Source organism: Drosophila sulfurigaster, chromosome X (assembly GCF_023558435.1).
Source record: "Drosophila sulfurigaster albostrigata strain 15112-1811.04 chromosome X, ASM2355843v2, whole genome shotgun sequence".
In the NCBI taxonomy this organism is placed as follows: Eukaryota; Metazoa; Arthropoda; class Insecta; order Diptera; family Drosophilidae; genus Drosophila; species Drosophila sulfurigaster.
In genome coordinates, this window is record NC_084885.1 from 27,782,701 (window position 1) to 27,801,589 (window position 18,889).

Below are 18,889 nucleotides of genomic sequence, written 5' to 3' on the forward strand. Positions count from 1 at the left end.
CATCGATTTGCTTTTTCTAATGCTAACAAATAGCGAATTAAGCAGAGATTGACATGCGGCTCTTTAGAGCTGTCATTGTTCGGCCTTTGGACAGAGAAAGAGACAGAGAGAGAGAGAGAGAGAGAGAGAGAGATGAGTGAATAGAACGGAAGGTGGCACAACAATGGCGCACAGCTTATGCATTTTATAGTTACATGAAGCCATTATACAATCCGCTGGCATTGCAGTTCATAGTGCATGGCAACGGGGCGAAATCGTTTCCACTTTTTTGCTGCTTTGTTCTATTTTGTTCTGTTTTGTTGTGTTTTGTTTTGTTTTGTTTTGTTTGCCCGCAGTTTTCAGTTTCAGTTTGTGTCGTTTGCACTTCACTTAAATGCAAAAAGGAATAACAACAACAACAACAACAGTAACTACAACTACAACAATAGTGGCAACTGCGATAATATTGTAAAAAAATTGTAAAGCCAACTAAAACTTATGGCTCTGGCCACAACAGCAAGCCATAGTGCTCCATTTCCCACTCTCCCCGACTACTCTTTTCACTACTCCCCTTGGTAGTTCTCTCTTTGCTTCTCTCTCTACTTCTCCTACTACTTCTATTACAACTCCATTCTATCCCTCTTCCTACTCACTACTCCACTGAATACTCCTGTGATTACTCCTTTCACTACTGCCCTCAATTCTTCTCTCTCTACTTCTCCCTCGACTCCTCTCATTACTCTTCCTCTTCCTACTTCACTCACTACTCCAATGACTACTCCACGGACTACTCCTGCGACTACTCCTTTCACTACTCCTCTTGGTAGTTCTCTCTTTTCCTCTCTTTACTTCTCCTACTACTTCTATTACAACTCCATTCTTTGCTCCTCTCATTACTCTTCCTCTTCCTACTTCACTCACTACTCCACTGACTACTCCTGCGACTACTCCTTTCACTACTCCCCTTAATACTTCTACCTATACTTCTCTCTCTACTTCTCCCTCGACTCCTCTCATTACTCTTCCTCTTCCTACTTCACTCACTACTCCACTGACTACTCCTGCGACTACTCCTTTCACTACTCCCCATCAATACTTCTCTCTATGCTTCTTTTTATACTTTTCTCTCTACTTTTCCCTCGACTCTTCTGACTCTTTTCTCACCACTTCTCCCAATTTTCTTCTCACCACTCCTCTCACTATTTCTATTACCATTCCTCTCGCTACCCCACTCTCTACTCCCCCTCCCCACTCCTCTCACAACTAACTAAAATCCAGGCACAACTTGACTATCCTGTTGCCTGCAACATTCTCGCCTCTCTCTCTGGTTTGCAACCATTAAAAAATTTTGTGCTGATGTCGAATTAGCAAAGCGGGCGTGGCAGGGCGTGCGAAGGGGGAGGGGTAGGGGGAGGGGACATAGACATAGGGGGGCAGTGTTATGGTCATAAGCTCGACGCTCGACACACACACATAAATATATCTAATCTCACATAAAAGTAATTACTTTCAGCTGCTGTTGCTATCGAAAAATATTAAATTATATTGAGTGCACACACACACAGATACAGTTGGCACACCTATGCACACACACACACACACACACACACATACGGACGGACATGGACTGCAACCGCAGCAGCGGCCATAACTATAGCCAAAGCACACAACGCAAACTGCCGGCAGTTGTCCTCTCTCTCTTCTCCTCTCTCTCTCTCAGTTCCCTTCTGCGCCCCCCGCTGCTGTCTTGCCTTTTGGGCCAATGTATTTTACGGTTTTTTCTCCTCGTTTTTTATTTTTTTCCCTCTTTTTTTTTGTTGGGCTCCCGTCGACATTTTTTCGCCTCGCTTTTTACTGCGACTGCAGCAGAAAATTCCGCGAATTTCTCTTCGCTTTTTTCCCACTTTTTTTTTGCAGCTACTATTTTTCCCTACAGTTTGTTGCCATTGCTATTGGGCCCCTCCCTCGCCCTAAAGCCTCGCTTTAACCTTCCTCCTTTCCCTGCCCTTCCCTTCCTTTTCCCTTCGTTTGGCAGTAACACATTTAGTTTGCAGTCAGGCTGAAGCGCAGGCTATTTAAGGCTGTCTTCCTTTGCTGTCAGTATGTCTCTCTCTCTCTCCCTCTCGCTCGCACACTGACTGCTGTCTCTGTCGCTGCCTTTGAGTCTGCTGTCTGCTCTGTGTGTATGTGTGTGTGTGTGTCTGTAACTTATACGGGTATTAATTTTGGTTTATGTGCAACTTGTACGCTGTAATTTTTGTGCTTTTTTCTTCACACTGCCACGGCGATTCCTGACATTAACAACAGCCAAGATAGCGACAGACAGAGAGGAGAGAGAGAGACGGAGAGAAAGACCGAGAGAGAGATGAAGGCAGAAGCTGACTGTCTCCCATTCTTTTTCTCATTCCCTTCCCTCAGTCATTGATAACAACAATGGAACGAGCAAAAGCGACAATGACTATGAAAACATTCGGCGTGGCAAGTTTTTAATTTATACATGCAATACGTGCAACATTCTGTTGCACACACACACACACACACACACACACACATACGTATTGCCTGAAATCGGCATAAATCTGCAGTCATATATTGTGCTCAACAGCTTCGCATGGAAGACCACAAAAACGCAGAATGCAAAGCGCATTTTATAGCTTATTTGGTAAGCAGAAACAATTGAAAGCAAAGCTGAAGAGCGAAGGAAAATACTATATGACTAATCACTAAGGTAAATAAATGTATAAAGTAGAAAGACTAAAGATTACAAAGTCTTTCTAGCACTGATGAAAAAAAATGCATAGAGTAGAAAGACTATTTAATGGCTTAAGACTGTTGAAATCTTCGACTCAATTTCTATAGATACATTAGAACGATTAAGGAGAAGAAAATTGGAAATTAAGTAGTGAGTATAATAAGCAAATATTGAAGAAGTCAAGAAATAGTTTAAATATGTGCAGAATGTGGCAACAAAATGTTGCAAACGAAGAAACCTGCACAACGGGGCGTATTTATTTATAGCCCACAAAAGTAGGCAACGCTTTTTTTAAGTGAAGCGCATTTTAAGATGTGAAGCAAAACAAAGGTTGAAGCAAAGAGGAGATGAAGAAGATGTGAAGAAAATCGAACATAGAATCGAAGATCTTTAGAAGAAGATGTGAAGAATATCTAAGATTGAATTAAATAGATTAAGAAGATGTGAAGTAAATCTTAATCTGAATCAAAGGAGAAGGCGATGTGAAGAACATCTGAGATTGAATCGATGATCTTAAGAAGATAACAATATGATATAATATTGAATAGAGGATATTTAGAAGTAGCTATTTAATAGCTAATTTAGCATTAATCAGCTGACAAACAATTTATGTTACAATTCAATTTAAATTTTGCAATTCTCATTTTCATTCTGAATACAAACACTTTATGAATTATGTTTGCAAGATCGTAAGACCTCAGAACTCAGAACAATTCATACTCCTTGAAGTCCCCTGCAAATATGTTAATCTGTAGAACAAATGTCGCTCAGCTGCTTAGACTGCTGAAGTAGTTGTCTTTGCTGCCAGGCTTAAGCCGACTTGACTTGAATGAAATGAAGAAAACGCAGCTCGAAGGGACGCAATGCCAAATCTGTTGCTGACTTTTTGATGGAGTTGGTTTGAGTTGAGTTGAGCTGCTGCAGTTTGTTCTGTCTGCTCTCCACTTGAGCTGACAGATAAGCAAAGAGAGAGAGAGAGATAGAGAGATAGAAAGAGAGAGCGAGGCTAGTTAATCAGTTTAAATGAAAAACAAAAGCCAAGGGCAACTAACTGTGCAAATATGAGAAGGCAGCAACGTGAATATACATTAGCCTGGCGACTGACTGTTTGTTGTTCTGGCTGTGGCAAAAACCACTTAGCGGGTAACTAACCGCACACACACACACACACACACACAGAGAGACACACACACACACACAGAGAGACTCACACACACATTTAGACAAAGATGGAAATGGCGCCGTTTGCCAAGGACAAGGCAAAGCAACGAAGGCGCGTTTCCTTATGGTTGCCGCCGCTGTTGTCGCATTCTGACTGCTTCAACTACCAACAAAAGGCATTGCCAACGGAGTTCATCCCTCCCTCCTCCCTCTCTCCATGCGACTCTTCTTTCGACGTCGTTGTTGTCAGGGAAAAAGTCAACCAAAAATGGAAGCCAAAAACAGGAAGTAATCTATAGTCGCCCCGTCATTGTTTATTGTTTAATTTTTAGTCAGCCTTTATTGTTGTTGCTTGCTTCTCATTCTCTTTTGTTATTGTTGTTGCTCACTCCGTTCACTCTCTCTCTCTCTCTCTCTCTCTCTCACTCTGTGTGTTTTTTTTTCTTCGCCTTTATTTCTATTGTTAACAATTTTTGCATTTGCCCGTTGCAAGTAGCAAAAACTTTTCAACGAGCATTGTTCCTTCTTAGCTATGCCCCCCCCTCTCGCTCTCCTCTCCACTTGAGGCGGCACAAAAGGCAAACGAGGTGGAGAGGCAAGAAAAAACACACACACACACACACACACACACAGAGGAGTGAAAAGTAAAAAGAAAACAGACAAAAGCCAAAACCCGCTCTCGCCAAAAGACGTTGACAAGGCGACATTCGTGGGGCGTCGTCTCAAGCGTCTCGAAACCCTAGAATCCCCCCTTCAAGACCTTCGTCACAGTGCAGCTCACCCCCTTCCCCTCTCCCCTTCCCGTTTCTCTATCTCTTCACAAGATACGCCCGTATCGCATTTACTTGGATTTCATTTTATCGGCAAGCAACAACAGCAACAACAAGGACAACAATGTCACCCAGTTTCCATGGCATCCTCCTCCACTTGCCTTATAATTGCGTTGCGGTGTCGTTGTCGGTGTCGTAGAATAGATATATATATATATGCTTATAAATATATATATATATATATATAGATATCTGTGTGTATATAGCTGTACTATAAGCGGCAGCTAACCAGAAACGATGCAAAGCAATCGCCTGCGATTATGGTTATGCTGTCAACAGAGCAACAACAGGGAAGGGAACTTCTTTTCCCGCCCTCTCTCCCTTCCCCTCTTTCCTCTTTCCTATTATTTCACTCCAAACTATAGCTAGATAGATAGTGAAATAAGTAAGCACTGCGCTGCTCAAATGGCCAAAGAAAGCTCTTGGGCTAAACAAAGTCCGAGGGATAAATGCAACAAACAAGCCGGGGAAAAAAAAAACATGTTCAAGCTGCAATAAAGAATTATAAAAGATACACTTTTAAGATGGGGGGCAGGTAATCTAATCTATCTATAATTTCGTAAATCTGTTCAAAATGAAAGACACTTTTAAAATGTAGTTGACTTAATAAAACTTAGCTATCAATGATTTCATATAACTGTCAAAATATAATCAATCAAATCGTAAAATACATTCTTAAATATCGAAACTCAATTTCAAATTCATTTTCAATTCAACATCTAAAGTTCATTTGTCTTTTCCAAGGGTATTTTAAAGGTTTTCACTTCATTCTTCTTCACCTCTTCGTGAGGTGTGTGTTAATTAAATATTTAATGAGTTCGACAATTAGTTAATTACTTGAGTTCATTAACAGAGAACAGAGTTATAAATATATATCTCTCATCGTCATCGATTATTTCGATAAACAACTAGGCAAAAGATATCAATTACCTCAGCACCATGAAAAATATCACATTTTTATGCACAATTAAAAAATGGAAGAGAGCAAAAAAAAAAAAAAAACTGAAAATTATTTCCAACAAAACGTTTACATCTTTAGTTAATTATTGTTGAAAACATACAGAAAAAAACGAACGAAACGAAACGAAAAAAATCTATTAGGAAAATATTGTGAAAAAAATTTGCATTCTGAATTGTTGTAAAAATTTTTCATGAATTTCACTTTTTTGTAATACAATTTGAAATTTTCTTTCTTTTTGTTTGTTTTTGTTTTGCACCTTTTTTCAGGGCGCTTTTTATAGAGCGTTAGGTGTGTGTGTGAGAGTGTGTGTGTGTGTGTGTGTGTGTGTGTGGGTTGATGTGTGAGGTGACAATTGTTTTGTTTGTGTTAAGTTGTTGTTGTTGTTGTATTTGGAAAACATATAAACAAATGACTTAGACGCAGACAATTAGGACACGTGGGAAAACGTTGGGAGGGATTTTATTTTGGGTTATTTTCTTTTTTTTTTTTGTTGTGGGGAGGATTGAACATATAAGGATATATATATATACATATATATATATATATGTCTACATATATATAGTTGTTATATATATTTATTCGATTATCGGTTTTATTTGTTTTTTTGTTGTTGTTTTTTTTGCATTTTCTTTCTTGAGTTACATTTAGAGATACAAAAAGAGATGTACAACTGCTTTTGGTATTTAATAAATACACAATATACTGAACACCTATATATTTTGGTATTTTTTTTAAATATTGTTGTTGTTAATGTTGTCGTCTGCAAGTCTCGACTTGCTCACTGATTTTATTTTTGTTTAGTTTTATTCTTAAAATAGTTGATAACAAATCAAAATGAAAAAGATTGAAAACCATGTGAGAACAAAAGAGCGTTTCTATTTGATTAAGATGAGTATATTTTCGATTTATTATAAAAAGCATTGATCAAATCAAAAGGATAAATCAAAACAAGAGAGAGAGAGAGAGAGAGAAAGGGAAAAATTTGGTACGATGATGAATGGATAAAAGAAACGAAAAATATTGAGCGGATCGACATTTTGGATTTTGTAAATGAGAAAGAGATTCGCTAAGTTTTTTTTTTCTTTTCATTTTCTTTTTGGTGAACTTTTTTGTTGTTGTGATAACGAAAGATATAGCGAGCAAGGTTGTGTGTATATGAGAGAAAGACAGACAGAGAGAGAGAGATTGAGTGGAGAAAGTAACGAGTAACGAGTAGCGAGTAACGAGTGTGTAACGGGCGAGTGACTGGAGTTTTGATTATTAAATCAGAGAGAGAGAGATAGAGAAATACATATAAAAAGTAATTGAAATTCGAACCGAAAAAAAAACAACGAAATAAAAAAAGAATTTTTGAAATATTTTGTTTGTTCATGCGGAAAATTAAATGGAAATGACGAGAAAAATTGTATGACATTTTACATATTTATATGTGTTTGCGGATGTGTGGATTTTTCGGGGGTATTTGTTGTTGTTCTTGTTGTTGTTACTGTTTTTACTGTTACTGTTGTTGTATTTGTATTGGTTTTAGTATGCGTGTTAATATTTGTTATTCAGAAAAGGGAAAAACATAAATAAATAATCAACTAAATACACATAGACACGTACACATAACACATACAAATATTTATATACTTGATTATTATTATTTTTGCAGTTGCAGATTTCGGTTTTTTTTTTTCTTTTTCTGTTTTTTTTTTTTTATAGTACTCTTTGCATGGCCCTAAAAAAAGTATGCTTGCTATTTAATGTATAAATATTTTTTTTGTTGTTGATCGGTATTATTATTATATTAAAGGAACATAAATTAATGACATGAAAATTGTGGAAAATGTGTGCGGAAAAAAAAAACAAACATATGGATTTTTTGCAGTCTCCTCGTTTTTATTATATTTTTTTTTGTTGAGGTTGTCACATTTAATATGTGTACGTTTTATATTATTTACATGAATGGAGTGTTGACTTTTGGGTTTGCAAAGTGTAAACTAAAAGCTCGCAAAGAAACGAAATGCAAAATATATACGATTTAAATGCAGGGGCGAGAGGAACGAGAGGAAAGAGGTCGTTGAAAGTGCAACAAGTTGAGGTGAAAGGGCGCCATCTAGCGGCGGGAAGAGGTTAATTAATCAAATTGACATATTGGAAATAAATTTGTTGGACATTTCTATTAGAATTACGTTTTTTTGTTGCACTTTTTCGACTGTAATTTGTGTGAATCGAATTGGATATTCTTTTACTTTGTTTTTTTTTGGGAAGAATGGAATGAGTGAATAAAGAATACGAATAAATTGGAGTGTGTAGTAAAACTTTTTGATGCAAATATGGAATACAATCAAAAACGAAAGCAACAGAAAAACGATGCATTTAGATGACGTAGAAAAAGTTGAAAACAAATCAAGAGAGAGAGAGAGAGAACTAAATATTGAGACTATATTGAGGCCTAGGCCAAAAAGTACAATGGTATTTTCTTAAGTTTTTCTTCTCTTTTTGTTTTTTTTTGTTGATAGTACCATTTATACGCCTGTGTTTGTTTCCTTTCAAGTATTTTTTATTTTGTTTTGTGTGTGGTTTTTTTTTTATTTTTTCGACTTACCAAGGTGTGAACGAGCTCCAGAAGAGACTACAAATTCACGAGTTGATACGTTGTATTTTTTTTTTATTCGTATTTTTATGAAGAGATTGGTTTTTTGTTATTTTGATTTGGATTTTGTTTTTTTTTTTCGATTTTTGTAGTAGTTTTGCATTTTGGGATTGCATTTGATTTGTGTTGAAATTCGATTTGATTGTTTGGATTGTTTGGTTTAGCACACAACATGAAGGTATCGAGCCACAGCAACAGAGTAGGACAGTACACAATTAATTGACAGGACAATAAAAAAGAAATTAAAAGACAAAAATGCTTTTCGTTAACGAATTTTCATCAAGTTGAGATTGTTAAATTTTTTGTATGTTTTTCTTTTTTTTTTTTTTTTTTTTTTTTTTTTATGAGAGGCATACCTAAAATACTTTCTTAGCTTGAAACTAAAGCAATGTAATCGAACGGAAAAATACATTAAACGCCACTTTACAAATGAAATCATAAAACACATTTGACAAACACACTTAAATTCAGATGGTAGAGAGACTTCTTTTTTTTTTTTTTTTGGAGTGAATATTGAAGATACTTTTTTGGGATACATCTTAGCAGGCGTCAGGCTTCGTTTTAAGGGTTTGTTTTTTTTTTTTTTCAAATGGTTTCGTTTCGGTTTCTTTACTTTTCTTCATTTTTTTTTTTTTGGTTTTTAGTATGGTTAGTTGGTTAAATGTTTGTTGTTAAATAAAACCAAAGATCGAATCTTATATATGTATTTAGTATACATATTTAGCATTACTTACAAATCATAATCATAAAATACAATTGTAACAAAAACAATTCACTTTAGACACACACATTTACAGTAAAAATGTTTTCATAAGATGAACTCAAGAAAGAAATTGAAGTGAAATCAAATCATTAAACATATACTTATAGACTTATACGAGTCAATCAAACAATAGTCGAAGTAGAAACACACAAGTCAAATTTCTCTATAGATCTTTTGATTATTTTTTTCATCTACTTTTTCATATATTCGAAAATAGTTTTAAGTCCTTGTTTTGCTTTCGTATTTAATATGGTTGTTTGGTTTACTTTCTTCTTCTGTATTCAGTATGCGGTTTTCATCGGTTGTTTTCTTTCTCATACTTAGATAACAAATGTCAAAAATCGGAAATCAGAAATCAAAAACAACAACAAAAAAGTACACATTTCGACTACAATTCTTCAGAGACTCTTTTGAATCGAATATGTTCATATTCATAGATAGAAACAAACACAAAAAACAACAACAGAAAACATAGTCCAAGAAAATACTTGACGAACTCAACACAAGCAAATCAGAGATAAAATTTACTCACACACTTTCGTGTAAGTATTAGATTTTTTCTTTTTCGTTTTAAAAAAACAGAAACAGAAAGAAATTTGGAGAGCATTGCGAGATTGAAATCTTTTTTACCCGTAATGCACACAAATCAAAAGACAACTTAAAATTAGTTTGAAATCAAGTAATTTGTAAAGATTAAGATTAGATAGATTTTGTTTTTTCAGCTATCTATATGGGACAACTCTCACCTAATTATATAATATAAAAAAAAATCGATAATTATATATTGACAACAAAGTTTCTTGACTTTGTTGTGTCGACCTTTGAGACTCATTTTTTAAGACACAGGTGTTTTTGTATTTTTTCTGTTTTTTTTAGTATTTCATAGTCATTGTTTTTTTTTTAGGGTTAGACGAACACAAGGAGGTAAAACACTAGACAACACACATACTCAATGAAGTGCTATCATTATTTTCGCTTTGGATTTTTGAAACAGTTTTTGTTTTTTTTTTTAATCATATTATTATAGACAAAACGTGGAGTTCGAGAATGAGAAATGAAGCTTGAACCGAAATCGAGAAATGAAGAGCATAAATGAAACGTAAAACTTGAAAATTACGGAAAATTTTATTTGCGCTAAGTATTTTTTCATTTTCTTTTTTTTTTTGTATGTTTTTTTTAAGTACCCTTACTTTTTTTGAGGCAGGCAAGAAAAGAAAAAGCTCAAACTAAGTGAAAATTTTGTAGCGCGTTAAGCGACAGTTGTAACTATACATTTTTTTTTTCTTTTGATTTCATATTTCAGATTATCATTTTTTTTTTTTTTTTTGTTAGGTTAGGCCATAAAGTAAGAAAGGATTGTAAATAAGGAGAAGAGTAAGGAAAATAGTACATATAGAACTTAGATCGAACTGAATGAAAGACGAGAGAACGTAAACGTAAACGGTAAATTCAACATTTTGTTTTTGTTTTTTTCTGTTTTTTTTTTTTGCTTTAAGAGATCTTTCAATATACATTTTGAGGTTAAGTTAGTAGCACGTCCAACGCATAAATGATAGACTCATTGAGGGGAGAGAGGCGTACGGGATTGTGGGAATGTGATTGCGGGTATTTGATTTCATATTTTTTTTTTCATTGATTTTTTTTTTTTTTGCATAGAATTTGATTTGATTTGATTTGTTGAGACTAGTTGAATGTGTTCAGTTGAAGTTTGAAAAATATATAATATAAACAAGTTTCAATAACAATTTTCATTTAGAGGTTTGTTTTTGTTTTTGTTTAAATAACTTTTGTCAAAGCAAAACACATAAGAAACTCAACGCCAAAAACTATACATATCTAAGTTTATACATATACATATAGGTATATAATATATTGTTGATATATATACATATACGTATGATCAACCGAAAAAAGAATTACAACGTGAACGTAAAACGAAAATCAAAATGAATATTTGATAGAAAATTTGAGCTTTTTTCTCTTCGTTGATGCAGTACCACAAAACGTAAGATTAGGCAATGAATCGAGGTAGAGATATGTTATAGATATTCGATATCTCTCTGTGGTGCATTTGTTTAATTTCGATGTATATATTGGGTATATATATATATATATATATAATTGAGTTTTATAAATTAGTTTCTTATACGCTTAATGCACCTTCTTATCGACTGACGGAAGAACTCAAAATTCAACTAAAGAAATGCATATAGTATATATAGAATATATTAAGGTATATCGTAATATCGTAAATTTGTAACAGAAAATTGAAAACTAAAATACTTTTGATTAATTAATATGCCTCATTTTTTGTTTTTGTTTTTGTTTGCCCCTTCACTTTGGACCTAAACTGCGCTCTAAGAGATTATACAGCATTTACAGTATACAAAATATATAGTACAATCGCAGCCCCAAAAATATTTGGGTTTGGGGCAGCTCCCTCAGCTAATGAATGGGGGGTGGGTATTACGAACTAATTTGAAAAACTGAAAACTGGCGTTGTACTTACTTTTCGCTGTACTCATCCATGTGGGCATACGACTGCACTGAGTTCTCCTCGATAAGGAACTTGACCCGCTGGTAGAAGGATGCTGTCACCGAGGGCGGTTGCTTGCGCAGCAGCACCTCAACGGGATCGTTGGACGAGAGGCACATGATGTGCTCCGAGCAGGCGGGATGCGAGCAGCACTCGCTATCAGAACAGTCCGTCATGCCATCTGTGTTGTTTGTTTTTGTTTTTGTAGTTTTGAGGTTTTTCAATGTGGGATTTTTCAATTTGGTTTACGGAATGGTTTTTTTGCACAGCTCGTTGTGGTTACAACTCTTGATCAACTACTACTGAAATTCTATTTGGTACTTACCGCCATCGTTATCAATGTTGTCCTTGCAGTTCATTTCCAATGCGATCGAACAATCGCTGCCGGCCCAACCCTCAATGCAATCGCAACGATATTCGCCGTTCTCCAATGTGCACTGACCATGACGAGAGCATCCGTTTTCGCAGCCAGCTGTGAAGGGAAAACAAGCGAGTGTTAAAAATAGTAGCGAGTAAATCGTAGGAACTAGTAACGAGTACAACTGATAAGTAACGAGTAGATCTTTAAAATTATACTAACAAGTAGAAAGGTATTGTAACAAGTCAATAAATTTAACGAGAATATCTTTAAGATTATACTAACGAGTAGCAAAAGTAGCGAGTTGGAAGAGTAACGAGTTTCACACATTGCGATTAATGAGTGAACTCACAACAGCTGATTTTATAGAGTGCACTCGACTATTAATCTTAATCGATCAACTGCAGTTGAGTGAAGCGAGCGTCAATAACAGTAGCGAGTAAATCATAGGAACTAGTAACGAGTACAACTGACAAGTAACGAGTAGATCTTTAAAATTACACTAACAAGTAGAAAGGTATTGTAACAAGTCAATAAATTTAACGAGAATATCTTTAAGATTATACTAACGAGTAGCAAAAGTAGCGAGTTGGAAGAGTAACGAGTTTAACACACTGCGATTAATGAGTGAACTAACAACAGCTGACTTTAATGAGTGCACTCGACTATTAATCGCAATCGATCAACTGCAGTTGAGTGAAGCGAGCGTCAATAACAATAACAATAGCGAGTTAGTCGTAGGAACTAGTAAAGAGTGAATAATTATAACGAGTGACGAGAAAATCGTTAAGATTATGCTAACAAGTAGCAAATGCAACGAGTTGGTAGAGTAACGAGTTGCACACATTGCGATTAACGAGTAACGAGTAACCGTTGACTTTAACGAGTGCACCCGACAATTAAACTCAATCGACCGACTGCAGTTGAAAACTGAATTTTCAATTGAATAATGACTGAGACGAGAAGACACTTAGTGTCTGTGGAGCCAGAAGGAGGCAGACAAGTAGTTAGCGGGTTGAGCATGTGACATGTGCTCGTTGTTATTTTTTATATTCAAGGGCATTAATATAAAAATAATGTTAATGTTTGGCTCTTCAAGTGAGTCCAGGCACAGAAGTGGAAGCACGATGGTTAAAAAAGGGGAGCGGAGTGGAGTGGAGAGGAGAGCAGAGGAGAGGAATGAAGAGAGCAATATCAAAGTGCCCTTCGCACGCACATCCACAACATCATAAACGAAATGTGGAGAAATCTACAAAACAGTAAACATAAAAAGCCAACGAAACGTAACGATAGATGCCACCGTTGATGTGACTGTTGTTGCTGTTGTTGTTGTTGTTGTTGTTTGGATTGCGTAGGGTTTTGTGTATGGGAATGGGAACAAGAATGGGAGAGAATGGGAGTATGCGTTTTGGGGGGTTTGGGGTTTATTTGTTTGTTCCACGACAGCAGCAACAGCAACAACAACAACAACAACAATGACATGGCAGCATTTGAGCATTTGACGCAAAGTTAATGTCACTTGACATGTGTCATTTGCAAAATGGGTAACCTCGACGCTAACTCAACTTCCGGTATGTTAAAAAGTTTGCGGCGCATAAAATGACTTCCTTGTCGTAACTGCCTTCCTGTTTACGACCCACACACACACAGACACACACGCATGTGAGTATATACTTAAACTTTCTCTCTCTCTCTCTCTCTCTCTCTCGCTCTGTGTACGCTCCACATATTGGCAATAACGTCAAGTGTTGCTGCCAATATTTGAACGATGTCTACTGACGCTGCCATTGCACAAACAAAATCGCTTCGACAACTCGAGTGTGCGTGTGTGTGTGTGTGTGTATGTTGTGTGTTGGTATTATGCTAAGTTTCCCTTCTGTGTGGGGGGCTCGGGTTGAAGCCGCAACCCAGAAATCTGTCAAAAGTTGCATAGTTTCCCAGAAACTCGCAAATCCACTGCGAATTTCATGCACTAGATTTATAGGTAGTATAGCATACGAGAATAACTTCAAGCAACTTTGCCGCTTTACCTGCTTCGACTGAAAACTCTCTCTCTGTTGGTGGCCAGATTATTCCCAAGTAAAGTGCGCTGATTTCCTGAATTTCTCAAGTCTGCTTAGTGTAGTTAATATGGTTATTACACACACACACACACACACAACTCAGCTGGAACTTTGCTAGTTGCCCTGTTGGCATCTGAAGTTTACATATTCTATATAATTTCCATACGAAATCTGAAGCAGCCTCAAGGAACTCAGCTGCCTGAAATGCGATGAAGCTGAAATTGCACTAAGCGATGCCGGCTAAAGTCTACTTTAGTTATATGCGACATCCAATGGTCTAACTTCATGATAACCATCACTAACCTCAAGGAACTCAGCTGTCTGACATGCAATTTCGCTGAAACTTGCTAGGCATATTTTAATACATTTAAATATTCCAATTTGAACATTTTCCCGGAATTGCTGCATGACAACCCAGACTAGCCTTAAGTAACTCAGTAATCTTACGCATAATCTCGCCATGATTCGACATGCATCATTTTATACATCTCAGAATAACAACTGGAGATATTTGTCTAGAATTCCTGCATAGCAACCCCCACTAAACTCAAGTAACTCAGTTGTTTTACACAGATTTTCTATGAAATTTGGTCTCATATCACTCGATGTATCTTTAGATAGCATATGCGAAAATTTTACTGGAATTCCACAAAGCTCAAAGTGTGGAATTCGCTGACAGTGATTTGCAGATTTTCCGAATGATATACTATACTACACACATGTTGTTTTTTACTGCAAATCTTTAGCGAAATATTTCGGACGGATAGTAAAAATCTCGGCGCCGACTTTTAATAAAAAAAACGCCAAAGAGAGCGAGAGAGAGAGAGAGAGGAGAAAGAAAATGGCATAACTAAACGTAAGTGCGGCATAAAAAGTCAACGACTATTGTTGGTATCTTTGGCATTAGATGTCACCTCCACTACAGAGTTGTATAGTATAGTATAGTATAGTGCACGAAGGGGGAAGGGAGAAATGAAATTGAGAGACATAAAAATGTATCTACACTTGAGGATTGCAGTCGTGTAATTTGTTACAAATCTCGGCTCAAATTCAATAAACTTTACCGCATTGTGTGAGTCGCGTGCACCAGAAAGAGAGGCAACTAAAAGAGAGAAAGAGAGAGAGAGAGAGAGGGAGAGAGGGAGAGAGCGAAGGCGACAGAGACATGTGCGGCTGCAAAGTCGTTAAGTACTTTCTAAAAATACATGCCAAACATGCATGTATTAGTTAATGTCGCTCTCTCTATGTGTGTGTGTGTATCAGGATATTGGGTGGCACTTTGTGCTTGTGGAAGCGTGACTCGCACGTCTAAGCCAGCCAGCGCTCTCTTCCCCTCTCCTCTTCGTTCGCTTCCCTTTTGGAGCGTTGCTGCAACACTTGAATCGATTCAAAACGTTTTTGGCCGTATGTTGTCAGAGCAACTTCCCACTGGGACTGCCATCGAGAGACCCCAAGACTGGCGTTCGACACGGACTTAGAGGGTTGGGGGGGGAGGGGCTAAGGCAGCCAGCCAGCCAGTCAGTCAGTCAGTCAGTCAGTTGGTTGGGGTAGAAGGAGGAAGAGGAGGAGAAATGGGAGACCGCTTGGCAAGTGTCTTTCGGCTGGGCCTGAAGTGAAATGACGTCGGAAGTTTTATTGGTTTTGCACACGTCAACGAAATGTAATACACACACACACACACACACACTGACGTATATACACAGTTAGTACATATGTAGCACACAGTCTGGCAGTCAACATACGCAGCAGACCTGTGCCTCTCTCTCTCTCTCTCACTCACCCACTCTTTCTACCTCTTGCTGTGTGTAATGCCATTACATGCATGCCTGAGCCGCCGTCGCCAACGGGGGGCAAAACTTCCTCAAAAACATACACACACACAATCACAGGTTCGTCGTCTCTCTTTCACTCTCTCTCTCTCTCTCTCTCTCTCTCTCTCTCTCTCGCTTTGTATGTTTTTGCAACATGACTGTTTGTTTTTAAAGTTTTAATCACTGTCAATCGATAGCTACTTATCATGCTGCACAAAGCTGCCTCCTGCCGCGAATTGTCTCTCTCTCTCTCTCTCTCTCTCTTTTTTTTTCTTTTCTGCACTCTTCGAAAGCCTTCTTCAAAAAATTCGCTGCATGCACTTCAATTGACAGTTGGCAAAAGTAAAGCAACAACTCAAATAAAAAATATATATCGTATAGTATGTTCAGCTGTTGGTTAAGTCATGGCGGCGGCGGCGGCAAAAACTGTCAAGAGTTGAGAAACACAGAGGCAGGTTGCAGCCACGCCCCCAGATTGGGTGGCAACCATCTATACCTTCTCTGCTGGGCAGAACTTTGGCCAAATGGCGTAAACATGTACAAAATACTTTGGCGCGACAGCAGCAGCAGCCAAAAAAATATTGATAAAAAATAAAAAGCGAATGAACGCACAGCAAATGTTGCAAGTAAACATTGCAGCAGCAACAGTGGCAGCAGCAGCAGCTTGTCGTTATCGGTTGTTGTGTTTGTTGCAAAATATTTGAACTGGCCGACAGATGCGTGTAGATAGCACAACGACAACAGCAACTTCAATTGCAAAACTGCAGCGTGGCAAGAGCTTCGAAATGTTTTCGATTTGGCTTGCCGCGTTGCGACATGAGGCAACAGTGTTGCTGTTGCTGTTGCTGTTGCTTTTGTTGTTGCCACTCGATGCGATGCGATGCGAGTGTCAGCTGTGGTTGCTCGCTTTTTCGAATTGGCGCAACGCTAATCGATTGCGCGTCAGTTGTAAATGGTCAATGGTCAATGGTAGATTGTAACCTGCACAGTTGCTGCTGCAACTGTTCAACTGTTGTTGCTGCAACATCTACAGCGGCAAAGTGCTACATCAATTTGCAGCCACACTTCCAACTGCCATTCACGTTGAGGTCAAGGCAAATGACTGGCAGCGTTGAATCGCAGCATCAATGTGAATTATTTGCCAAGTTTAAGAAACAGTTTCGCAGCCTTGCACACATGACAAATTTTGTGCTCAGTCGCTGAACCGCTTTGTGAACCACTTTTTGTGGTCAGCATTCAAACTGATTAAAGAATAAACTAACTAATAAGATAGTTAAGCACTAAACAGAGAGAGAGAAAGTACTACAACAAGGCTGGAAAGAACTGTGTTTAAGAAATGCCAATGAACCACATTGTTGACTCCACTGAACCGGTTCGGAAGGGAAGATAGAAAGTACTGTGTTTAAGAAATGCCAATGAACCACATTGTTGACTCCACTGAACCGGTTCGGAAGTGAAGATAGAAAGTACTGTGTTTAAGAAATGCCAATGAACCACATTGTTGACTCCACTGAACCGGTTCGAAAGTGCAAAAACTTGGCATATGCAAGATATACAAATCTATAAATGCTTTTCGACACAAGAGTAAAGCTCTTATTTGTTTTTTTTTGTGAACCACTTTGATCGAACCGGTTCAGGAGCTGATAAATACATGTATTGATTACTAAATTGCTTGATATCAACGGAAAAACGGAAATGATCTGTAAACCAATTTTGAATATTAACACTAAACCGGTTCGCAAGTTTGAAAAGAATAATATAATGCTGAACCAAAGGCGAACCGGTTCACTGTGCTGTAAATGGCAAATTAAGAAATAATTAAACTAATAGAAAAACATTCTAACTAGGCTAAGCTTGTAATTGTGAGAGCATTGACAAAGGACAAACCGGTTCACTGCAGATATAATTTTAATTGAACCAAAAGCGAACTGGTTTCTAGAGTTGTAAATGACAACTGAAAGAATACCTAACTAATTACAAATCACGTTTATACAACTCTGCAATCTAAGCTTTGCTGACGTCTAAACGAACCGGTTCAATGTAGTAAGAAGTGCGAGATATAATATTAGTTGAACCAAAAGCGAACCAGTTTATACAGATATTAATAATTAATAATTACAAGTTACTTTTTCTCACAACTCTGTAACTTAAGCTTAACGAAGGAAGGGAAACCGGTTCATGGTGAAATGTGAAATGTGGGAGGCAAAATGGCATTCCCGTAATAAAACTGTTTGAACACATGTATTGTGGTAATTGTTTGTACTTACGTAGCGTGCAGTGTCGCCCATTCCAGCCCTGGGAGCAGACGCAGGTGCCATTCTTACACTGACCATGTTCCGAGCAACGTGCATCGCAGGGCAGCTGATCGCACAGATTGCCCGTCCATCCGGTATTACAACGGCACTTGCCGGATTCGCAGACTCCATTGCGACCACAGTCCAAGCTGCAGACGGCTATAGAGTGGTAGAGGGGAGTAGAGAGAAAAGAAGTGCAATATAAATAAGTGGAATAAAGGGGAAATATACTTGTATATGTTGTGTATGTTGTGTGTGTGTGTGTTAAGCTCCTTGGCTGCATTATTATATGTATTTATGCTTGTTCATATGTGCATTTAAATTCATTAAAGTGCTGCAAGCAACACTCTTCCACTCTTCCACTCCTCACTCGCCACTCGCCGCTCGCCACTCGTTGCTTTTGCACTCGCTGCTTTTCACACTTGGCATCGCAATCGCAACTCGGTGTGGCATTTGGCTTTGCCTCTCTCTCTCTCTCTGGCTGTAAAATGTTGCCCCACCGAGTGAACCATAAAAACAACATTATAAATGTAACATTTACGTGGCAGCTGCCCCCGTCACCCCCCCTCCTCCTCCTCCTCCTCCTCCTCCTCTGCTGGCTTGGTTCAAATGTGCCCCATGTTGTCGTCGTTGACTTTTGTTCTGTGCGTCGCAGGCGTAAATTTATTTTATTTGCTTTTTGTGCGGGACAAGCGAACTGCGAGAGCTGCGTATTAAATAAATAATGAATTTTTATGAAGCTC

At 37.7% G+C, this 18,889-nt stretch overlaps 1 protein-coding gene across 7 annotated transcripts in view; it reads right to left on the minus strand.

Moving 5' to 3' along the window:
* LOC133849395 (teneurin-a) overlaps window positions 1–18,889 on the minus strand; it is a 348,228-nt gene that overhangs the window by 39,439 nt on the left and 289,900 nt on the right. For 5 of the 7 annotated variants that reach the window (XM_062285443.1, XM_062285444.1, XM_062285442.1 and 2 more), the window contains 4 exons: window positions 18,120–18,305; window positions 11,946–12,092; window positions 11,594–11,801; window positions 8,274–8,300 (listed from right to left, as the gene is read on the minus strand). In XM_062285443.1, coding sequence (XP_062141427.1) covers window positions 8,274–8,300; window positions 11,594–11,801; window positions 11,946–12,092; window positions 18,120–18,305 — 568 coding nt within the window. The remainder of the gene's footprint in view (window positions 1–8,273; window positions 8,301–11,593; window positions 11,802–11,945; window positions 12,093–18,119; window positions 18,306–18,889) is intronic. The other 2 variants (XM_062285445.1, XM_062285448.1) reach the window with 1 other exon arrangement.